The sequence below is a fragment of the Solanum verrucosum genome, unplaced genomic scaffold (assembly GCF_900185275.1).
Source record: "Solanum verrucosum unplaced genomic scaffold, falcon-dt-bn FXZP01000022.1, whole genome shotgun sequence".
Lineage (NCBI taxonomy): Eukaryota > Viridiplantae > Streptophyta > Magnoliopsida > Solanales > Solanaceae > Solanum > Solanum verrucosum.
In genome coordinates, this window is record NW_026020086.1 from 1,625,199 (window position 1) to 1,651,070 (window position 25,872).

Sequence of the window (25,872 nt, forward strand, 5' to 3'; positions counted from 1 at the left end):
CAAAACAAACAATCCCCCTACCCCCCCCCCCCCACCCCCAACCAATAACCTAGCATGAATAACAACATTAACTATGTCCTAATTTTAAATGTAAGTTGGAATCGATAATATTAATTTTTATTGATTGTATTTCTTCGTTGAATTTTAACTCATATCATAGTACTAAAATGACTTATAATTTTAAACACTTTCTTGATAATTTTATCAATTAAAAAAATGGAGATATAACAATGTGTAATGTGTTGGCTATAAGAGTAAACCATTTCAACAAGTACTACACAAAATTATCCACATATGCAAATGTACACTACACATGTGTTTACGACAATAAATAAAGGATTTCTCCATAATTATTTAGTTACAATAATATAATTGTCGCTACACATTATATTTAGCGACAATAATATAATATGAGCATTTATAGCCAACACTATATACAAACGTTAATAAAATCTTTAACGACTCTAAATACAATAATATTAACTCAATTGTCGTTGAATGTATCTATTGCCACCAAATATCTCTTTTCGTTGCTACATATGTTATCATAACCTTCTTAATATTATGAAGTTTTGTCCCAATCTTGACAATTTACCATTTTTGGAAAAGAGATACAACCATAGGTAGGAAATTTCTTGAGGAGATGGAATTTTGGAAAAGGGAAGTGGTTACTCTTTTCTCATTTCATAAAAGTCCAAAATGAATCCAATCTTCATGCAAACCATTCACTTTTTGGTTCAAACACATCACAAAATATCATTAATTGGTGTTTGTCTGTTTTCCTTAATAATTTGTTTATCTTTCATGTCATTTGGGGGATTCCACTTTTGATAAAATTTCTCTAATTCACAAGAAATAAAAATTTCAAATTCATAAACTTTAAATACTAATTTCATGATTTGGTGAGAATAGAGATGCTTTCGATAGGTAAAATTTTATCTCATTAGTAAGCTCACGTGATATGAATTTAGAAGTTGAATTAATAAGTATCGAAGACTAAATGGTTAAACAAAAAAAGAAGTTAAAGATCATCCCTATAACCTTTTTGGTACTTGCGTTTGGGATGAGAGTACTTTTAGGAGGCGTTTGACCATGAAAATTACGAGTATTTGGAAAAAAAATATAGTTTTTGTTTTCATAATGAAAAATGATATTTGAAAACTGAAGTTGTATTTGTCCGTGAATACAAATTGAAGTTATTTTTAAAATTTTATGAGTAATTTGAAGCAAAAATAACTTTTTAGTGTTTTTTCAAATTTCTAAAAAAATTAAAATTCAACTTTTGACTTCAACCATCCTATAGACATAGAATATAATCTCATGGGCAATTTTGCATTTTTTGTCAAAGAGATAAGTTGGACAGTAAGCCCAACTTATGGTCTTTAGCCCAAATAAGTTGGCCCAGCAATGTCACTGGGCACAATTATAACAGTGGAAAATAGTGAAATGATTAAAAAAAAAAAAAGTCACAATTCAAGTCATGATATGTATCATCGAGTTTAAAAATGTGCTTATCAAGTGAGCTTTTGTTTGTCTTTTTGATGTGAGATTTATTTAAGATGTCATGTGTATCTCTTTCTTTAGAAGCTTACCAAACGTAGAAGTATGTTATTCCTTCTCTTTGGTCTGCTCTTATCATCCCGACTTCTATCATGATCACCCCATCATAGGGTCTTAGCGTACTCACTGAGATAACCCTATCATCATTGATCGTACTACAAAGGTTAGATTTTGATATCATATTTATCATAATTCATACCATGTATTGTTTATTTTGGATTCGTATCTAGGGGCTATATTATCATCGAGTTTCTAAATATATGTATAATGTTAACTAGTGTTATGTTTTATACGACACTTCATATTTTTTTCTCTTTTCAATATGACATTATCTAAGATATAAACTGTACCCCTTCAACAAAAGTTTATCAGTTTATAAAAAAATAAATGACTAGTACAAAGTGCAATAAAATTATTTAGTTATCAAAATAACATATTTGGTAATTAGGAAATTAAGGGAAAACTAAAAATAAAGTGATAAATAGAATAGTATTAAGTGACTCCTTATATATGACTCTACTTAATTGGATGCATTTTGTTATATAGTATGTGTAGACATTGAAATTTTATGACACTCTACAAAATGTGTTTATTTTCAATTTGGACTCTACAAGACGTGTTGAACTTCAATTAGGTTCTTTGAGGCTACTCAATTGTAAATCATAGTCCATGCCTACATTTAAGGTAATATATTTCGCTTGAAAAGACATCTCGAATATCTCATAAACTCTTAGGATATTCATAAAGAGATCAACTCATAATATATGCGGAAACATAAAAATGTCTCTTTTTGCAACCACGTATATAGAACAAGTTTATAAAAAAATTCTTAACATAGACAATGACAAAAATGATTAGGAGGTGTTTTGCCGATGACTTTGCAGTGACCTCCCTTACAATTTGCCTTGCAAATATTATCACATTTTGTATCATCTTCACTGCCTGGAATGCAACGTCCAATGTGATTGTCTGTGCAACAATTCAAACCATCTACTTGAAATAAACCTGAAATTCAAATTTTATTATATGTATTTTTAATATCTATGTCCAAAATCCTCTAAGGTAAGGTAACATAATAAATATAAGAAAAAAACATAAGTTAATTATTTGTTTATTTCTAGAATTGAAATAGATTTATTGTTATATGTTAAATGATCATTTGCACACTTCATTAGTTGGTAAAATATAATAAACTCTTATACTAATTTTTAAGCAAACAAAAAAAATTGTAGACGGAAGAAACAAACCTGTTGATGCTATCAACATAACTAGGAGAACAGAAAATATCAAACTATTCAATTTACCCATCTTTTCTTTCAAATTATATTGTATTTGTTGTTGTTTATCAACTTAAGAAGATGCTATTTATATAGTAAATTTTCTCAAGAGTCAAAACAACTTTTATAGAAAAAAAATAATGACTAGCACAAAAATGGTAATATGATGATTTTCATCACAATTTTATTCTTTTACTCATTTTCTACTTGGTAATAAAATCTTTAGTTACCAAAAAAAATATTATTTGATCAACTTAGACATTTAAGGAAAAATAAAAAATAAAGTGATAAAAAAAAGTAGTACATGACTCTATTTAATTACATGCATTTTGTTATATAGTATGAAATCCCCAATTTTTTTAATATAGAAGTCAAAACTTTTCATATATAAAAGGAATAAAGATAAATTATTATGATTTTTGGAGATATAGACATTTTAGGAAAAGAGGATATGGCTTAGTATACATGCTATTGTTGTGGATTTAAAGCCCTAAATTTTTTCGATTTAATTTTTTTAATTTAAGGGGGCAAACTATCGATATATAATTTTGATTTAGATTAATATATGAAAATTCTTATATTGAGGAGAATAAATTTATGTCATAGTCTAATATTTTAATTACTTTGCCAAAATTGACTTTTCAAATTTACATTTGACTTTTACATTAATCTGACATAATCATAGTGAATAATATTATGAAATATTTAAAACTAAAAGTTCACAAAGTCTTCATTCTTTATTAAATTTTATGTCAAGTCAGGTTGTGATAAACATATATATATATTATGTGTTTCTGATTTAAAGTTTATATGAAATTCTCAAAATCTCTATAGTCACTTTCTTAATATAACCAGTAACCGTATATGTTATAATAGTTACTTCAACCTCTTTATTTTTGACAAAACACTTTTTTATCGAGTTCATTTTTTTTATGAGTGCTTGACAATCTTCATTTTTCTTTACTATCTTTTTATTTATATGTTGATCAAGTTTATCTACATATCATTCCTTTTGTATTTTTGTTACTCATTATTTTCTCTTATGGGGAAAATAATGATAATGTGAATTTTCTCAAAAATACAAAATTAAACTTTAAAAATATCTTATAATCATTGTATGATATTGTTTTAAATATTCATTTTTTTTTATCATACTTTCATATTATTTGGTTTATAAAAGTGGTCAGCTTTGCTTTTGGAAAGCTAATGAGGAGTTGTCTATATTTTTTGAGATGCTAAGAGGTTTATTTCATCAAGTTCCTATAGTCAAACTTAAAGATTTTTAAAATATTTGCTTTCTTTATTTTATAGTAATAATCAAAACTTTATATTTTACCGGCAATTTTAATATTTTTTTGGACACCCCCTTTCACAATTTTGTAGTTATGATTTTTTTTTCCCTCTTTATTTGTAATAAAAATTGTTTATTTTTTTGTGTATTTAAGTTTTTAAGGTTCTCTAATTGTTGCAAATGATAGGCTTTGAGCAATTGAGAATTCCATAATATGTTTGAAAAAGGTATAATTTTAAATGGAAAGAGATGAAGTATTTTTATTTAGTGTATTATTATTATTATTATTATTATTATTATTATTATTATTATTATTTAGTGTATTATTATTATTATTATTTAGTGTATTATTATTATTCTTATTTAGTGTATTATTATTATTATTTAGTGTATTATTATTATTATTATTTAGTGTATTATTATTATTATTTAGTGTATTATTATTATTATTTAGTGTATTATTATTATTCTTATTTAGTGTATTATTATTATTATTATTATTTAGTGTATTATTATTATTACTATTATTATTTAGTGTATTATTATTATTATTATTATTTAGTGTATTATTATTATTTAGTGTATTATTATTATTATTATTATTATTTAGTGTATTATTATTATTTAGTGTATTATTATTATTATTATTATTATTATTATTATTATTCAATATATTTGTTAAATAGTCCAAAGATTTCATAGACAAATTCAGTACTATTTTTATTTATATTTTACTTTCTACAAATCAACTAAGTAATAATATTTTGATATGTGCTAAAAATATATAATGTGAGTTATACTAAATTTTTAATATCTTATTACTATTCTTCAATGAGGTATAATTTAATAATGTAATTAAAATGAATTTATCATTGAAAATAGTTTTTTCGACGTTAAAGGTACATTTAAGGTTATGACTATATTAGGAAGGATTTGCCAAAAGAACTATTTACGATTGGTGCTTCCCATAAAAAGAAAAAGAAAGTGAAAGTATTTTAAAATAACTCGATTATAATGAATGCATTCTTCTAAAATATCTTGTACTATAATTGCTAATCAATTTGATCGTATCAAGGGTTGTCATAGGAGCAATAAAAATCTTAAGGTGTTTCCACGGTTCCATCTACAAATTGTTGTTATTAGTTTCGATCGACGATCTTTTAAATCTTATGTTCACGCTTATGATTGTTAATACATTTACTTTCATTTTAGATTAAATGGATTAGAGTTAATTGTAAATTCAACTAATCTTTTTATGACCGCACGAAAAGCGGACTTGTTCACTAGTAAATAGATAAATCTTAGAAGATATAGAATAGATAGTGATTCACACATTTAATATGAGAACATCTATAACACCAATGCAAATAAAGAGTTTTAAAACGGGTTGTGATTGGAGATTAAATTGAGCTCAATTAAAGATTCATTTAAATGGGTTAAGATTCGAGTGGGTTGAGATTGTGTAAATTCAAATTTTATGCAGATATACAAACAGAATCATTGATACATATATAGTAGTTATATATATATATATACACAATTATCTAACCGATATACATATATAATTCACCTCTCTTCATTCTCTGCTTTCTCTCGCTCGCCTCTCTCCCCTTTCTCTTAATCTTGTTCTCCACTCTAGACTAACACAAAGAACATATACATATACAAACACAATTTTCATAGCACAGACGCCCGATTTGTACAAATTATTGCGATTTATACAAATTAGATGCTCTATAGCAAACTATGTTTGCTATGAGCGCAAATATCAAAATTGTAGCTATAAAGCGCTAATATGATTTTTATGTTTGCTAGTCTCAAAATTTACTCTTCAAATTATCTTGAACCCAACTCATAAAATTATGAGCGGGTTACCTATATTTGAGCTCATTTTGACACCCTTAGTTAGTGTTGTGGATTCAATGTCCTAGAGTTTTTCAATTCGGTTTTTGTATATTAAAGGGGGCAAATGATCGATATCTAATTAATATTGATTTCATTTAATGTTTTGATAATTCTTTTATGAAGGAAAAAGCATTGATCGTCTTAGTCCAAGATTTTAACCACTTTGTTGGAATTGACTTTGGAAATCAACATTCAGATTTTACGTACACTACTTTAACCTATAAATTAAAATTTAGGAGAGTGTTCATCTAAAAGTAACTAACCATTCTAAACTCAATATGCAACGTCAAGACTAAATAATCTATGTATAATTTTACATAAACTTGTATATATGTGGTGTATAATAATATATAAACTTGTATATATAAGATGTATAGTCATTTGACTCGTTATAAACAGTGTTATCGTCTTCATAACACTTTCTAACTCAATAATAAGAAATTTCTTGAACCGCAAGGTATAATCATTGAGTTTAAACTATATCTTTTTTACACAACCAAGGGCAATTGATAATGTTTCGGCTACTTCCTTGACTTGTCTCCGTTCACAAAAAAAATATACCAAATGATTTTGGTTGTTGAACAGAGGTAAGTTGAAGTAGTAGCCAAAACAACTGTTTGGAACATTTATAGTTGCGTATCGATCAAGCATTGCTTCAAAGTATATAGTAAAGTTAGAACAAAATATGTGAATCAAAAACTCATCACACAAGCAAAAGAGGAAAATAACTATCGAGATACTATAAAATGACACGAAATTAGCCCTCTACAAAGTCTACATAGATATAAAAATATGTGGTACATCCGCAGACGGATCAAGAGATATAGAAGGGTGTTCATTCTAATTCACTCGATAAAAAATAACACTAATATAAAAAGGTAATTTTTGAATATTTTATGTTTATATCAAGAGTTTAAATCTCCTAAACACAAGATAAATGATTGACTCAGTAGTTTAGGGAGTTCAAAATTTACCTTGAAATTTTAACTCCAAATAGGTACTACATTTTTATTTTTCGAACCCCCTTTATAAAAATGATAAAAGTGCCACTCGATACATCAACAGTAAAATTCAGTAGGAATCAAATTAAAAACAGAGTTATTAAATAATGTACAAAAGCAATAATATTTTTTTCCGATTAGAATTAGAACTTTATTATTTTTCTTTTTAATTGTTTTCACTACCGTCATCAACCGTTCTCTTTTTTTTTATTTGATTACCAATACATTTTCATAAAAGATCTTCCCACGATATATAATTAGTTGAGTACATATTCATGTCCAAGAATCTTAGGGGAATTATTTAAAATAGTCGACTAAATAAATAAAAACAAAATTAGGCTGATCCCACAAAAATGTCATCATCATCGAATACAAGTATAGTATAACTTTCAAATATTCTTTTTATTTTTAAAAAAAAAACTATTTTCTTTTTAAATTTATCTTACTCTTTCAAATTTTGTATTATAAGATCATATATGTATAATTTAATTAAAAATATTTAGAAGCTTTGGGTAAGAGTCATTGAATTATTGGACTTTCCAAATAAAATCTACGGAATAAGACACAAGTACCTCCTAGACTTTAATCGAAATCTCAGAGACACACCTTAACTAAATTAATGTTCTATTACCCCTCAAGCTCATTTTTATATAATTTTATACACTTTTTTTTTTTACTTATGTGGCATCCATTTTCCACACGCGTCAACTATGTGGAGTCACAGAGTGTGCCACGTAAACCAAAGGGTGTATAAAACTACAAATAAAACGAGTTCGGAGGGATAATACGACCTTAATTTAATTAAAGTGTGTCTCCAATGATTTCGATCATAGTCTAGGGCTACTTGCATCTTATCCCGAAAATCTATGTGAAACATGGAATAATAATTGGGATGATCTTAGCTGTACACGTGTCATGTCGGCAAATGGCGATCTTCACACTTAAGGAAAGTGGCGATGTCTGTCCAAATCTTAATAAACATAAAGTAGTATGAATATTTCTATTTCTATTATATAGAAAAGTGAAGCCGACCAGACGACCAATGGCAAACCTGTAATTATACATATTATGCAAGGGTAAATTAAACAGAATGCTTCTGGATCATTCTTTTTTTCTTTTCTTTTTCATCTTCTCAATCATTCTTCAGGAGATATTTTTACAGAGAAACGATACTTTAAACACCCAATTGATTTTATCAGCAAAACATTTCATACTTGAGTCATTGGCTCATTGCCCATTAATGGAGTGTTTTTTTTTCCGAATTTTTAACCCAGATTGAAGTTCCCTTCATTGTTCTTTCGAATCAGTCAGTGTTGTGGATTTAACTATAATCATAAGCACCCAATCGATTATCTTTTATCATTTTTTAGCTCTGAAATAACCTATAGTTAAAGAATCTCATTAATGGAGACTCGAACGGTTATCAATAATGGAGGATTTTGAAGTTTTCCACCAAAACCTTCTTCTATTCGGTATGTGCGTGATCAAAACACGCACCTTCTCGATTTAGTTGATATTGATTTACTTACTAAGGTATACTTATTTAGGTATGAATAAATTTGAGGAATTTTATTTTATATTAGATGCACCTAATAGTAGTTTGATAGTGTCTTTTTTTTAATAATGCAACGGTGCTTAGCTTTTCTATGTTGAGCATTCATAGTTCATGTATAAAAAATATTGGTACAATTTTTTATCCTAAATTTTGCTCTCTTTTAATTTTTTATGGCTGTATAGAGGTGATGAATGATTATAAGGTCCATGGTTATTTATGCTTGTCATGGCTCATAATCAAAGATAAAGATGAAACTTTTAAAACCTCAATGCCGATGTCATCTTTTGGCTTTTATTATGAAAAACTATAACTGAAAGATCCATTTGAAAAAAATATATAACTAAAAGTTGCTTACTGACTTTCATATGTTATTTATGTAGGTTTTGATAAATTCACTGTCTGTTTTGTACCAGCAAGAAAAATAAATATTATAAAACTATGAATTAATGATCTAGACTGAGTTTTTGCTGTCTTTTAATTTAACACATTTCACTACCATGTTTTAATCATATTGTTAATTTCATAGAGTATTATTTATGTAGGTTTTGATAAATTCTCTGTCTGTTTTGTACCAGGAGGAATAATAAGTATCATAAAACTGTGAATTAACAATCTAGACTAAGTTTTTGCTTTCGTTTCATTTAACAAATTTCACTGTCATAATGTGTTAGTTTCATATGTTATTTATGCAGGTTTTGATAAATTCACTGCTTGTTTTGTACCAGCAAGAAAAAGAAGTACCATAAGACTGTGAATTAACGATCTAGACTCAGTTTGTGCTTTCTTTTCATTTAACACATTTCACTGCCACATTTTAATCATAGTGTTAGTTTCATTTGTTATTTATGCGGGTTTTAATAAATTTCCTGTTTGTTTTGTACCAACAAGAAAAATAAGTATCATAAGACTGAATTAATGATGTAGACTAAGTTTTTGCTTCTTTTTCTTTTCATTTAACACATTTCACTGTCCCGTTTTAATCATGTTGTTAGTTGATCTTATTTGTTTTTTCTATGTGTAAAAATTTATAGTTTTCATGATTCATTTTTCTTGATATTAGGCTCAAATAATTAGTAGGACAAAACGGCTAAGAAATTCTTGAGTATAGCTAGCTGTCAAACTTCATCTTCATTACTGAAGAACTTATAGCATGTAAATTAATTTCTAAGAGTTTCTCAGATATATTGCTCTTTTTTCAGAAATTTTTCAATAGGAAAGCACCATTTCTCAAGGCAATATGGTAATGCCATTATCTATGAGCAGCAATATCTATAGATGCATACCAATTTTTTAAATGTTTCTCCCACAAAATGATCAGTTGAACATCTTTCGAAGAACTGCGGTCAGCCATACTGCAAATGCAGTTGGAAGAACCCGTTCGACGATGCAATTCAAAGTAACTCGGTAAGAAATTCTTCTCATCCTTTCCGCAACTCTCTATGAGTTTAGTTGAACAAATATTATTTATTTAAGTTAAACAAGTAACTGATAGTATTCCTACTCTTTTTTGAACCACCACGAAGCCAAAAAAAGAAGAAGCTAAGCTTATATATGTCATGTACAGGCAGGTAGTGGTAGAAACTAAAGGAGTTAATGTTGCTGAACTTCTTCTTTTTAAATTTTTTTTTTTTTTACCCTTAACTCTATGGACCTGATTTCTATAATTAAAATGGTAAAATGGAGGAGATTGTTGCTTGAAAGTTGTTATTGAAGGAATTTACTACTACTGAATATCCCATATGCCTAAATCAACCATGCTGCATCATACATTTCTATTCTATTTTTTTTCTTTATACATGCAAGATATTTTGTACTTCGGCTATGTCATGGTACAAGTTCTAACACGCATTGTGTTGTGAATGTGAATACTAAGAGAATCCTCCTTTTACCTTTGGAGTTGGTGGAAGGTGTTGAGTTTAAACATCAAAAGGTACATATATATTTAACATTCAAAGTTTTAAATGTAAGAGAGTGACTTTTGATGAGATTATATATTAGATGTACACAAATGTATTTTAGGATGGATAAGATAGTTAATATATATTGTTAGTGATTGGACAAGCTATAGATGACTTACATTTTTGTTTTAAGACGAGAGTTGAGATGTAACATTATCAGTTTCAAGAAAAAAATATGAGAGTTGAGATGTTCTTACTCCTCCTCTAGATGTTACATTTATAAGAGTAAAGAGGCAAACATGAATTCCTTTTCTTTCTTTCTAAAACAATCTGCTACATGAATTTTTTATTCCTCAGCATAAAGTGCTTAAGTACCATTATGCTTTTCTAAATGGTATGAGTTTCGTTATGCTATTGTTTTTGGCACATAGAGATCTTCCTTAATCAAGATTCATTATGTCGGGTCTGTGCTTACAACATGCTTCTCCTTTGCATCACCACCAAGTAACATTTTCTAGGAGCATCTATAAGGGAGCTCCTAGAAATATAAAACATTGGCCCATCAGAGTAATCAGATACACAATTTGAACTAAAAGTACAAACAATAATTCTCAACAGATGTATTGTGCATTTTTTCTCAACTCTTGAGTCGCAAACTTAGCTTTGCACTTTTTATATGTCAAATGATAATTTGTATATGTGCAGGAGAAAAAATTGACTGAACAATGTTGAAGCTTAACAAAGAATAAGGTTAACATTTAAACTTATATCATCACTTTTTTCATTTAAACCTTTTTATGTTTTGTTCTTTTACTTAGATTTTACAGTTGTGGTTATTTTTAAGGGTATTTTCATGAATTTAAGGTTGTACAATAGAGATCAATGGTAACTTAGAGCAGGTTTATATCTATTGAATGAATTTTATGATTATTCATCTTCATTTCTTCTATTATAGCTAAACTTACTGAAATACGTATAATATATTTTTATATTACAAAAATCAGGAAGGAAATTTATCATTGAAAAAACTGCATAAAGTATCAACATTTCCTAATGGATTAGTTGCATAAGGCAGTGATGCATAATCTTTAACCCAATTGAATGTACTTCATTTAGGAATTGATTAATCTAGAGTCTTCACTTTAATTGACCCACCAGTCTTGCTACTACATGTAATTGCGATACATTCTTTGTGATTGGATTTGATGGAAAAGCTTTTCTTTTCGACTTAAGTTATGAGGATTTTTTCCGGAGATCAGTTATACAACATCAATTAAGTTGATATTTTTCTTTTCTATAAAAAAACTATGAATGGTCAAGAACACAGAGAGATATTTGACAATAAAAATACATTGAATAAAAGTAGGCTTAATATCTCTTCTTATGATTTCAACAAAATAGATTTGATCTAAAGTGTCATATTGTGATTGGTCAAACTAATATATAGTTTGCAGACTGTCTAAACTTTCATGCCTATTGGATTTTCAGATTTATATTTTAGGTTTTTATTTATTTTTTCCTTGGAACATTTTATCTTTGCATCATTTGGGAGCTCTTCCTCTTATTAACACCATATTAAATTTGAAAATTTTAGAGCTTCGTCCAAGAGATTGCATTTTAATTATGAATTTGATCATACTATGGATGCTCTTCTTCCTGTTGAGACAACAGGTATAGTTTTAATCAATAATCTTACATGCTTTCATGATTTTGTTGCGGATACCTTGACAAAATTAGTTGTAGGAACAAGTGTTTCTATTATTTGTAGTTTTATTTAAAGAGGACCCTAACGACTATTCTTTTCTTTACTTTTTTAACAATAATAATCTATTCATATTATATTTTCTACCGTGATTATGATTGTCTTTTCGCTATCTGAACCTTCATCTGCTCTTCAGTTCAATCTTTTTTGTTATAATGTTTCTACATTAAAAGCTTAGATTTAAAATGTGTATCTGAATTTTTTCTTCCTTTTGTTTTTCTTTTTTTAGTGTATGACACCTTGCATTAGATTAATATACTTGGATGTTCTCACTACTATTGATCTTATGAACCTAAGGAGCAAGTACTAAGATCCTTTTAAATTTTAAGGATAATACTGAATCAAATTGGAAGTGCAAAATACACGTAATTTTAGATTAACTCATGAAGAGTACAAAAAAGCTGCAAATTGTCATGGTACTGAAATTTTGTGAACAAGTAGCTTCATGCTATATGACAGTTGCTTAAAAAATACTATACGTATCAAACCTGTCAATTTCTTATATATATATATATATATAAGAATCTTTTTTGATGATATTATTTATTGATGATGTGAAATAAAGTTTCAAGTGGCTTGGTACTGAATTAACAATGTTGTCTTTATCCCTGTTTTCTTTTTTCGGTTGACAAGTTTTAATAAATTTAGATTGAAATGTATTCTAAACATATTATTTGATTAATTATTTTCCTGAAAATACAAGTGGTGATGAAACCTAGATATGTTTTCTAGAGATTCTGTGTTGATCTGTTTATCAACATTTTTGATAGCTTAATTAGGTGATCATTAATACATTTATTCATGTTGCCCAGTTTGAATAAGACGCTACAATTGAAATGAAGATAGAGTTGTGTCAACAACCTATATTGTTTGTTTACTTTTTCTTATCAAATGTTGCAAGAATTTTTAGTTTCTTATTTTACTTAAACTTTCACACAAACAACAAAGGGTACCTAAGAGGCAATTTGTAGTATATTTATAAATTTAAATTTGCATTCCTTACAATTTTGTAATACAAATAATTTATTTTAAATATCTCATAATAATTAAATTTTTCTCAAGTAAAATGTATCAAAAAAATTCATTAACCAATTTGTTGGGCCCGTGCATTGCACGGGCTGCACTGATCTAGTAATAATAATAAAATACACTATCTGTTTTTGTTTTCCATGAAAAAAACAAAAAAAAAACAGTTCATAGCACAAAATATTTCACGTTAATAAAATTTATAAAAAAAACCACACTTCAAGGGGTGTGTAAACATTTTATCTTAATGCAATTATTAACAACTATTTTCATTACTCAAAAACTTTACTGTATTTTCGTAGCTCACTTAGAAAATTAGAAATCATTCATAAGTTTTTATTTTACACTTAATGAGAGTATATTATAACTACACAAATTTTATTCAAAAAGGAGGATTAATATTAAAACTATTTTCATTGTTATTATACTAGTATTAAATATTATTTATCATGTTTAAATCATTATTTTTATTTTCTTATGATTATGCTTCTTCTTTTTTTGATGAAGGAAAATCTGCAACCGCTACTCTTTGGGTGCGCATAGGGTAAAACCCCTGCTCCTATGACATCTTTTTATTCATTTTAATAAACATTTCTTAAATTGAAAATCTTTCAAAAATATATTCTGTACCACAAGATAAAATTACGTATATTTTATTCTTATCATACTCTACCAATAACATTTATATCTTGTTGTATAGATAAAAAAAAGTTATTTAAACTTAAAAGATGAATAATCCAAACAAAATCTTCACTCTAAAATCTCTTCATTACCCTACAAGACAACACAAAATTAGTTACATAATTTATCGATAATTCCTAAGTAAATGAATTAACATGACATTACAAGATTTTTATTGTTTAGCTACGAAATTTTATCGAAAACTTGTAATCTTTATGAGTTATGACCCACCACCTTTTTGTTTAATTATGTGAAAACCCCACAAGCACAAAAAAACACAACAAAAACACGTTCTAGTAGTCTCTTAGCTTCACTTTCACTGAATCTTGAAAAAAAGAAGAAGGGAACTTTGGAAGAAGAAGAAGAAGAGCTAAACGATGTCGTTTGTATTGGGTGTTGTGATTGGGGTTTTAGTTGGAGTTGGTTTGATAGTTGGCTTTGTTAAATCTGAAAATTATCGATCCAAATGCCGTTCTGAACTGGTTAGTTGAAAATTGAGTTCTTTTACTTCTGTTTTAGTTGAATTATTAGTTATTAAGAAAAGGGTATCTTTAGTTTTTTTTTGGTTTTGAGTGAAATTTTTTTGGTTGCATTTTTATGTATGATTTGTGTGGTTGTGTGTGTAGTATTTTTGCGATGACTTCTTCATTTTCGTTATTTATTTTTCTATACTGTTTTGAACTGTGTTTTTCATGAGCTGAGGGTGTATCGAAAACAACTTCTTTACCTTAGTAGGAGGTAGGGTAAGGTCTGCGTACACTTTCACTTTAGCATTCTTAGACTATGCTTTGTGGGATTATACGGGATATGTTGTTGTTGTTGTTGCATTTTTATGTATGATTTGTGAGGTTCATTTTTGTTATTTCTTAATCTATACTGTTTTGAACTGTTTTTTCATGCGCTGAGTGTCTATCGGAAATTGCCTATCTACCTCGCTACCTGAGTTCACATAAGGTGAAGTGTGCGTACACTTTAGCCTCCCTAGACCTTATTTTGTGGGATTACAGGGATATGTTGTTGTTGTTGTTGCATTTTTGTGTGTGATTTGTGAGGTTGTCTACAGTATTTTGCGATGGCTTCTTTATTTTTGTTATTTCTTTCTCTTTACTGTTTTTTCCGTGAAGTGAGGGTCTCCTGGAAACCGCCTCTCTTCCTAGAAGGTAGGGGTAAGGTTTGCGTACACTTTACCTTCCCCAGACTCTACTAAAGACTTCATTTTGTGGGATTACATTGGATATGTTGTTATGTATGTTGTTGTTGTTGCTGCATTTTTATGTATGTTGTTGAATTTGAACTGTGAAGGCTACTACAATTGCGGCGTTTGCTAGAATGACAGTGGAAGATTCCAGAAAGATTTTTACACCAGAGCAGTATCCTCCTTGGGTTGTTTTCTCCAATCAGCAGAAGGTTAATTTTTATTTGAACTTACTTTTTAATGTTAAATTTCTTCATACTTATGATTAGTGATTTTTTTAATGTTTTTTTTTCATGTTTAACACTTACAGTTGAATTGGCTTAATTCTCATCTTGAAAAGATCTGGCCTTTTGTGGATGAGGTTAGTCTAAATGTCTATGCATCTTTGGTTATGTTAATTTTTGAGTTTCCATTGGTTTTTTCCTACTCCTCCGTTTCAACTTTTGAGTTTCTCATCTTGTATTCAGGCAGCATCAGAACTGGTAAAGTCAAGTGTGGAGCCAATTTTGGAACAATATAGGCCTATGATTTTGGCATCATTGAAATTTTCCAAGTTCACTCTTGGTACGGTTGCACCTCAGTTCACAGGTTAGATGATGATGGCCGGTATTAACGTTCTTCAGCAGTTGCATTTTCTATTTCTGTGTCATATTGTCATATTGTCATATAAGGAAAGGAAATAAACAGCATAGAAAACTTAAAAGTGGCTGTTTCTTTCCAAATAAAGAAAAAGATAAAACAATGAAGTAGTTAGCTTTCACTCATACTCGTCCCAATTTATGCTTTTGCATGTGTAAAATTTATATTTAGAAGTAACAATCTATTTACGTATAACTTAAAAATGTTTATTTAGCTTATATATACAGATTAAACCTTACAGAAAGTGCAGATTTTATCTCTTAATAATTGTATTATGCTGCAAAAAGCCTTTCGTTCCTCCTTTATAAAACTTTCTTGAGGAAGGAATGAAGCTCATGCAACATTCGAAATGATGAAAAATGGAAATACAGCTTCTTCTGCTGCTACTAGAGCAGTCTTCTTCTACTCATCAGATCCTCCCCGTAGGTACTTTCTGCATTTCCTGTCAACTGCCTTTAACACACTTTGGGGTAGTATATATACTGAGCTGTCCGATCCCCAAAAAGTTGTGTAATGGGGAAAGGACTGAGTTGAAAACTTGTAGTCTTCTAGCATATGATACATGCCTAGCAGGAACTGAGCATATCTTAGTTGTGATCTTCTCCAATAATTGGTGGCATTCCAATTTAGGACATTTCTTTGGAGACAATGGTAGTCCCAGTCATCTTATATAGGGAAAGATCCCAGGGAGAAACCAGTCATCTCCAGTAGGCTGTTCACTGTATCGTCATCAACACCACCTAGAAAGATACTGGGATTTCTCCAAATAGCCACTAAATCAGTAGTCATAGTGCAGGGGTGGATAGCCTCCATAACTCTGTTGATAGATGCTTGATTCCCTTTGATTATTCTAAAATTTTGCATTTAGATCATCTAAGAAATTACATGGACCAGTTTTATCCTAACCAAAAGTCATACTCATTAGTGTTTCAAAGGGTGCGGGCATGAGGAGAGGTGTTTTACCTGACACAGGGCGAGGTGTAAGCCTGAGGCTTGGGGCGTAAGTTCCTTGGATTTTTTTAATAAATGTTTAATGAATTAATAAGATAAGCATATAATAAATTCAAATTGTAGAAATTTCAAGTTTATAAAATTAGTGGAAAATGTATATATGTACATAGATGTGCTAAGATATGCACAAACATTACAAATAATTTTCTTTTACAAACTTGGACAAGTGGAAAAACCAAAGAGTTCATTACACTTGTAGTGTGGTAGTAATGGAACATACTTAGATCTAATTCCATTCACAAAGTAAAATGGAATTGTTTGGTATCTTTACTTTTTTGGTGTAAACAACTCTGCATAGAAGATGTAGATCAAATTATAGAATTAATAAGGAGCTTGTAATTTCGCTTAGGGCTGTAAATTTTGAAGGTGGCCACCATGTCCTTAATTCTGAAGAATACAACTTACCAATGTTCAAAAAAAAAAAAAAAAAAAAAAAAAGTAATGGAACATACTTAGTATTGTAAAAATGTTATTTCCTAATAATTCAGAAAACCAATTACAGATACTCATTATCATACAAATAAAGCATTTTTTGAAAAAAGTATCTACAACAATATCTAAACTTAAGTGTCCAAAAGGAATTGCAAAACATAACACTAACATGAAAAGAATAAAGAGACAGCAAAAAAGAAATTCGTACATGGACGGTAGTTGGAGTCGGCGGCTCTCCCAATTCTGACAAAAATAAAGCATGATGAATAATCCTTCTACGAGAAGCGTGGGAGCAGAGCAAGTGTTGGAAGACAAAAGCTTACTTTGCAGCTGACAATTTGCTAATAAAGAGCCAAAGAGTATTTGGTTGCTTAGTAAACGACAAAGAGAAAGGATTATACAATCAGAGCTAACAATTATAAAGCCCTTGATCTTTTGAGTTCTTTTGAGAATTTACAATGAGTTGACCTTTGTGTATTTTAAGTCTTAAAAAGGGACTTATTTAGCAATTTACTCCCAATTTTGGAGAGTTCTCTTGGCTTATGCTCCAAATGAAGGACTGAAAGTTTGGGACTTACGCCCCATGATTTTTGCGAGCCAGTCCTCCTTGGTGCATTTTAGCCCCTTCTCCAAGGAAGGGCCTTTGAAAACATTGATGCTCATTATCCTTAACTTCACCGTCATAGTAGTCATAACGATTCTCCAATACCATTGTCTCTTTGAGAAGTCAAAATGTGAATGATCAAGATATGTTAAAGAATGGATCTTGGGTCTAACTCAACCCCAAAAATTAGCTCATAGGGTGAGGATTGTCCAAATCCATTTGAGCAGACCAAATATCGTTTCCATAACTGATGTGGGACTCTTAACACTTCCTCGCACGCCAGACCTTCTTAACTGGAGCATGGACAAAGAATTGTGATGGGTCTGACTCTGATACCATGTTAAAGAATGGATCTTAGGCCTAAACTCAACCCCAAAAGCTAGCTCACGGGTGAGGATTGTCCAAGGCCATATGAGAAAACCAATTACTCATCCCATATTAGACAAAATAATGGAGAAGACAACTGAACCTGATGAAGCTATTTAAACAATAATTTAGTGTGTCATCTCACTTAAGCCGTGTAAAAAAATTGCCTGTGAGGAGAAATACATTTTATTCGACACATTCTTGGTGCTCATACTGGTTTTATCTTTCAGGAATTTCTATTCTTGAAGGTGGAAGTGAAGGTATTACCATGGAATTAGAGATGAATTGGGATGGGAACCCAAGCATTATACTCGATATCATGACATACGTTGGTGTAGGATTACCAGTGCAGGTAATTTAGTTGGTACTTGCTGATTAACATTACACTGAATAGCTTCTGCTCCTCAGAGTTGGTGACATTTTTGTTTCTTTGCTACACTTGATATGATCTCGATTGTGCTGACATGCTAATTGCCTCTGAGATATCAATTGTTTCCATTGTAATTTTTGTTTCATTGCTACACTTGATATGATCTAACATTCGAGCTGCATGCTTAGTGCCTCTGAGATATCAATTTGTTTCCATTGTAAATAACTCAAATTTATAATGACTGAGCTATTTGTTACCATCTTTAAGGTTGGATATTTTTTTTGAGAATGGTAACATAGCTTGCATTTGTTAGTATCAGGACCCAAACTTGGACCATGACTGATACAGCTTTCCACTGTGCAAATCTGCTGATCCAGTACTCACAACAAGAGAAACCTAATGAAACCTTCACAGAATTCTCAAAGAGCATATTTAAGCAAAAATAAATATCTAGTAACAGAGTACTTAACAACAAGAAGGATCAATACAAGTACTTCTTAACTATCCACTAGACATTCCATTATGCTAGAGTTCTCTGGTAGTGTTTTTTCCTTTTTTATTCCCACCCTGTAGAATCTGCTTGTTCTAGGACTCCATCTTAGAAAGATGGCTGGCCCTTGGTTTTACTTCTCAACTTGTCCATTTTAACATGTTTATTTTGCCACCTATCTGTATTTTTATTTATAAGTTTACACTGCCACCTATGTAATGACTTTCTATTTGTTTCCAATATATTACATTATTATTTCTTCCTTGAGCTGAGGGTTTATCGAAAACAAGTCTACCTCCCAAGGTAGGGGTAAGGTCTGTGTACACACTATCCTCCCCAGACCTCACTTGTGGGATTAAACTGGGCATGTTGTTGTCATTGTATATTATATTATTATTTCTTGCTTTTCTCAGGTAATTTGATTTCACGTTGTGATTATTTTCTCCCTTTTTAGGTGAAAAACATTGGATTTACTGGGATTTTCAGGCTGATCTTCAGGCCGCTTGTTGATGAGTTTCCCTGCTTTGGAGCTGTTTGTTATTCACTAAGGAAAAAGGTGTTAATCTTATTTCTCTTTCATTCTAAAAGGCTATTGAGCGCACTGAATAATTTGTTCTAATACAAGTGAGTGTGATCACATGTGTACATACACGTGCCAAGTTAACTTATGAATGTTACTTGCACAATATGGAAGGAGACATGTTACGTAATGCTTGGGTTTAGAGTTAAGGATTTGGATGATTATCTAACACCAACTTGGTCAATAGCACATGGATTTGCCAACTGATTCGTGGATTTAGATGCTGATGTTTCAGGATTTTGTTTTTTTTTTGAAGGAGAATTAAGTCCAAATCTGTATCTTGATGGACATGCATGAGTCATGACACCTAACATGTCCAAAATTAATAATCCTGTATATTGGTTTTTGTTGAGGTGTAGCCCTGTAAGGTCCACATCAGATGCAAGCTCGCCTGGACAGCCACACACACATACACACCTAACACCAGACCTAACTTATATAAGGAAAAGAATGACAATAAAATCTTTTCTGGTCTGCAGAAGAAGCTGGATTTTACGCTTAAAGTGGTTGGCGGTGACATGACAGCAATACCTGGCATTTCTGATGCAATTGAGGTTTGGGAAAAACTTTACCATCTAATTTTGTTACTCATATAATCATATCTTCTTATCTTTCATTTACTTCTGCAGCATGATTAGATATCATAACCCATAGATGTTCTAGAAGTGGATAATGCTGCCATGGTCCGAGACTTATCTTGTGTTTCGTTTCCTTTCTAGAAAAGGGTGGAAGAAACTGAATGAACATTAAATATCTATGTGATTAGTACAATGATAATTTTGTGTTTTTAATTTCATATTCTCAATAACATTGTGTATTAAATCAGTAAAAACGTAGTTATGTTTCCACTTTTTTAAACAATGGAAAAAAGCATTCATACATTAGCAAGGTCCGGGGAAGGGCCGCACCCCAAGGGGTGTGACATAGACAGCCTACCCTAATGCAAACATTAGAGGTTATGACTCAACCTGTGACCTATACACAGAGACAACTTTATCGTTGCTCCAAGGCTCCCCTTCATAAATGTAGCTATGGTGTACTAATGACAATTGAATATCTAATGAGAGTGAAGATGAAATTTTTTCTAGTATAAATTGATTTTTTTTTTTATCTTTTGGTGTATTTCAGAACAACTGTTTTCATTCGTAAGAACATGAGGACGAGCCATTTGTTTGTTTGAATTGTTCTCTCATGATTTGTGATTTTTGCTCTCAAGGTTTGGGAAAGTTATAAAAGTGTTTCTTATGGCTTCATACTGTCCAGGTGTACTAAGTGAATTTCTCTATGCAGGGCACCATCCGCGATGCCATTGAAGACTCTATCACATGGCCAGTCCGAAAAATTATTCCCATTTTGCCTGGGGATTATAGGTACTCCTTTCTATAAGAGAGACTTCAAACCTTGTCATTTTCACTAACCCAGTTTGTTTTGGCTGTCCGATATTGGTTCCAATTGAACGCATTCACTTTCACATGTAATCGAGATGACTTTCTTCCATTTTCCATCTAGTCTCTGACGTAAAAAATTAATATGTTTAATTTTATAATGACCCCATGTCTTCGTGGAAGGTGTTAAATTAAGATGTTTATCTAAATATTGACCCTGAAAAGACAAGCTAAACGTTTTAATCTGTTAAGGCAAAACCTGGACTTTGACTGCTTTTTCAGTTTTATTAAAGTCAACTTGTCATGGGAATGGGAATCTATTAGAAATATACAGCAACAGGTCAGTTTCTATTGGATCCTGTGTATGTCGAGGCTACACTGTGATCTTACCTTTTACTGAACTTCAATGTTATTTGGATCCTTCCCTGTAGCACCCGTGTCAATTCAACACGATTTGGGAGTATTTGGTTTATCTCATATATATATATGTAAAATATATAACATAAAGTACTAGACACTTTGCTAGATAAATTATGACTAAATTAGTAATGATTTACAAAGAATTTAGTTATACTAGCTTTAATTTAATACAACAACATACCCCCAGTATAGTCCCACAGTCCCACAAGCGGGGTCTGGGAAGGGTTGAGTTTACGCAAATCTTACCCCTGCCTTGGCAGGTAGAGAGGCTGTTTCCAATAGACCGTCGACGCAGTGAAAACAAAAACACAACATTTATGAAGATATAAGCAGTAACAACAACAGGATAACTCCACTTAATTGTGACACAATATATTCTTATTAGCCATATTGTAGCACCAGACAAGTACTTTGAACCGTAATCGTAGAATTATGTGATGAAGAGTCCAACCTCTAGATCTACATCTGTATCAGATTCCCGCATTCGTATCCAAGTAACATAGATGATTAATAGAATTTTGTAATTCTGTGAATAAAGAAGAAAACATGTATTTGTTGACTTTCTTCTCTACTTATCTAACCTTGCTGGCCTGAGACGCCATTTTCTATTTGACAATCTACTTTATTGTTATTAGTGACCTTGAACTGAAACCTACTGGAGTATTGGAGGTGAAACTTGTTCAAGCAAAAGAGTTAACAAACAAAGACATCATTGGTAAATCTGATCCTTTTGCTGAGTTATATGTACGCCCTGTACGAGATAGAATGAAGAAGAGCAAAACAATTGTAAGTATTTCGTCTGCTATATAGAAGAATTTGGGTAATACATGTATCGAGTTAACATTTAAATGACCATTGTTCTTTTCAGAACAATGAACTGAATCCAATCTGGAATGAGCATTTCGAGTTTGTAGTTGAAGATCCATTGACACAACACTTGGTGATAAAGATCTATGATGATGAAGGGCTTCAGGCAGCTGAACTAATTGGATGCGCACATGTTCGTTTGAATGAGCTTGAGCCTGGTAAAGTGAAGGATGTTTGGTTGAAGTTGGTGAAAGATTTGGAGATCCAGAGAGACCAAAAGAATAGGGGCCAGGTGACACTTGCATCTCCTTTTGTTTTCTGTGATCCTTCTCCATATTGGAACTTGCCACTATCAATTTATTGTACATACAACTTCAATTTTGATGGAACATATATATATATATATATATATACTAGTGGAGTACCAATCTATATGTTTGAGAACCAAGTGTTTTTTCAACAATAATCAATTCATAATGTAAGTGGTTTGTTTCAACAATAATCAGATCAAACTGCATATAATTGTTGTAGATTGAGTGCCATACATAGTCTAGGTGAATTTTATTGAGTTTGATCCTACAGACGTTACCCAAAAAAAACTGCAAATAACAGTTCTTGCTGATTCAATCCACCTTTACTAAACAAGACAGTTAACTAGCGGTGAAACCTCCAATTATATAATCAATATCTCAATCAGTCCGATAAACTTTCGTGTATGAGATCTACATCAGTGACTTTCTTCCTCTTAAAAACAACGATTTCTCACTTGCAAATGTAAACAAATTCATGCAGTACTCTATTTTTAGCATAACAAAGCATTCTGAACAGTAACTATAGCAAAATAGTACTTTGATTATCACATTATTTTGTTGTAGTTACTGTTCAAAATGTTTTGCTATGCTTTCACTTTTGTTTATTCCTTTTCTGGTCTTTTTTTCCTTGAGGCAAGGGTCTACGAAAATGGCCTCTCTACCTCTGAGGTAGGGGTAAGGTCTGCGTACACTCTACTCTCCTGTCTCCTCACACTGCACTTTGCAGGACTACACTGGGTATGTTGTTGTTGTACTCCATTTTTAGCTCTCTGTGAACTATTCCCTTCATCTTTGCTTTAGGTGCACTTAGAGCTATTGTATTGTCCTTATGGCACGACGAATGGATTTAGTAACCCTTTTGCCGATAATGTACAATTGACTTCACTGGAGAAGCTTCTTAAAAGTGGAGCAGAACCTGCCCAAAATGGAGGTGAAATCAACAGGAGGAAGGATGTAATAGTACGAGGGGTACTTTCTGTAACCGTGATATCAGCTGAAGATCTGGCCCCAACTGATCTAATGGGGAAAGCTGATCCGTATGTTGTAGTTACAATGAAGAAGACTGAAACAAAGAACAAAACCAGGGTATCATTTCTTATTATTTGAATATCGAACAAAAATTATCCATTTCTAAAGTAGTTTGCCTTAAAATTCTTAATCAATAACTAGGAATAATGTTGATTATATTTTCTTTTCATTTTAGGTTGTACCGGAAAGCTTAAATCCAGTATGGAATCAGACTTTTGACTTTGTCGTTGAGGACGGATTGCATGATATGCTAATTCTAGAAGTGTGGGACCATGACACTTTCGGAAAGGTAAGAGTACTTCCCTTTAATCAATTCCAAAATACTTATCCTATTGCTATTGGTCTTGGTACAAAATTAACGTTGATAAACCAGGACTTAATATATCTATTCAGATACCAATGTTTCCTGATGTGAGATTTTCTTAAGCTGAGATGCCTTATTTTGAGTTGTCTGATGATTTCGGACATACTAGAATCGTTTTGGAAAATTTAAGTTCTGATAGATCTAAGAATACCAACAACATGAGCAATTGAAAGAACTAAGAGTTAGCCCTCGGTATTACAAATGTGTTCATCTCGTTACGGTTTTCCTGAATTTGAATTGAATGATCAGCATTTAAATTTTGTTAATAAATTCAACATGATATTACTGTGTTTAAAGAATAAGATGATTAGGGAGAAAAAAAATTATGCCTTTATTAAGACCAAAAAAAATCATGTCTCGTCATTTCTCCAAGGATCATTTGCCTTTGCTCGGCCTACCAGCAAAACAATGTGGTCATCTTCAATTGTTTTCTTGCTATACAAACACTATATTAGTACAAATGAACTGCCAAGGGTAATGGTGGAAGAGGCTGGTCTGAATTAAGCCTTTGTTACCCTTTTTTTCCATGACTGTGGCATTCAGACCATCTTGTGCGTACCTCCACTATCACACTGGTACCTGCTATCCCACCAGCTTGTACGCACCTTAACTCATACTGGGTACTTGTGCTCACCTCAATTATCACACTGGGTGCCTACTGTCCCCCCACCCATACATTTACTGTTTAACTTAGTCCACCAAGGCTTAAGATCAACTATTCCATTGGGTACCTGCCATCTCCCCACCCATACAGGTACCGAGTAACTTAGTCCACCAAGGCTTACTGTCGATCGAAGGTGCTATGATATTTGAGCTCAAATCTAACCTTTAAATCAAGGCTTAGGCAGATTTGAAGAAATTACCTAGTGTATTTTGCCTTCGTTGGGGTTTGAACCAATGACTTCATGTTTCTCCTCCCACTTCATTGACTAGAACCACCAATGCTATATCCTTGGGCCTTTGTTTCTTTGTTTTTTTTATTCTCCCTCAAATATACTTATGCTATTCAATGTGTGGAGATAGTTCCTATTCCTTTTCAGTTTACCCATCCGATATCCTAAGTCCACTGAGCCTGACTAACTCAGATTCACGTTGAATAGCGCTCACCACCAAAAGGTTCTCCATAACATGTGAAACATTAGGGTTATTCGCTATATAGTATACAGAAAGAGATCCATCTAAGTATTAAGAACAAATCCTATGTATTAAGATATAAGATGGTGTTCTTGAGGAATTTCTCCCTTTCAATTTATTTTTTGAAGTACCACTGCTACATCAATTCTAAACAACAATATACCCGGTGTAATCCCACAAGTTGGATCCGGGGAGGGTAGTGTGTACGCAGACCTCACCCTTACCTTGGAAGGAAGAGAGGTTTCTGATAGACCCTCGGCTCAAGGAAATACATCAATCTAAAGTCTTCCTATATTAGCTGCATTCATTTCCAATACTAACAATTTCTTTTGTTGGCAGGATTACATGGGAAGGTGCATACTGACATTGACAAGAGTACTAATGGAAGGTGAATATAAAGACACCTTTGAACTAGATGGAGCTAAATCGGGGAAACTGAACTTGCATCTCAAATGGGCACCACAGCCCCTATACAGAGACTCCTAATGATAAATATCATGTGATATGTTTTTGTTCTTGTAAGAGTTGTACAGACACAAGTTGCTTCGATTCTGTACGTCGATAGTAGGCTATATGAAAATTTGTATAATAATAGTAGTACATTTTTGTAGATAATTGTTTTGTCAATGTTGAGTTGGTTTACATAAATAGTTTATAGAGTAAAGCATTTTGCTTGGTTAAAAGGAATTTATGTAGAGAGGTGGCATAAGGCTGCAGTTTCTTTTTAAGAAAAATTACAAGGTGTAGCTAATTTTTTCACTATTCGGAAAATTACCATT

The 25,872-nt window shown here is 31.2% G+C and overlaps 1 protein-coding gene and 1 long non-coding RNA gene across 2 annotated transcripts; both read left to right on the forward strand.

Moving 5' to 3' along the window:
* The first annotated feature begins 8,201 nt into the window (after nt 1–8,201).
* LOC125824366 (uncharacterized) lies at nt 8,202–9,993 on the forward strand. The gene is made up of 2 exons (XR_007442766.1): nt 8,202–8,506; nt 9,789–9,993. It is a non-coding gene; the product is annotated as an uncharacterized LOC125824366 (long non-coding RNA).
* A 4,240-nt stretch (nt 9,994–14,233) lies between these two features.
* LOC125824352 (synaptotagmin-5-like) lies at nt 14,234–25,872 on the forward strand. The gene is made up of 13 exons (XM_049503717.1): nt 14,234–14,438; nt 15,259–15,363; nt 15,462–15,512; nt 15,619–15,739; nt 18,434–18,555; nt 19,518–19,619; nt 20,123–20,197; nt 20,934–21,013; nt 22,084–22,234; nt 22,317–22,547; nt 23,368–23,652; nt 23,771–23,884; nt 25,433–25,872. The coding sequence occupies exons 1-13, from the start codon at nt 14,334–14,336 to the stop codon at nt 25,577–25,579; spliced, it is 1,689 nt and encodes a 562-aa protein (XP_049359674.1). The 5' UTR covers nt 14,234–14,333; the 3' UTR covers nt 25,580–25,872.

Coding starts and splice junctions, on each gene's coding strand:
- LOC125824352 (XM_049503717.1), top strand. CDS start 14,334: ATGTCGTTTGTATTGGGTGTTGTGATTGGGGTTTTAGTTGGAGTTGGT. Junction 22,548..23,367: donor ACCAAAAGAATAGGGGCCAG/GTGACACTTGCA, acceptor TCTTTGCTTTAG/GTGCACTTAGAGCTATTGTA. Junction 23,885..25,432: donor ACCATGACACTTTCGGAAAG/GTAAGAGTACTT, acceptor TTTTGTTGGCAG/GATTACATGGGAAGGTGCAT.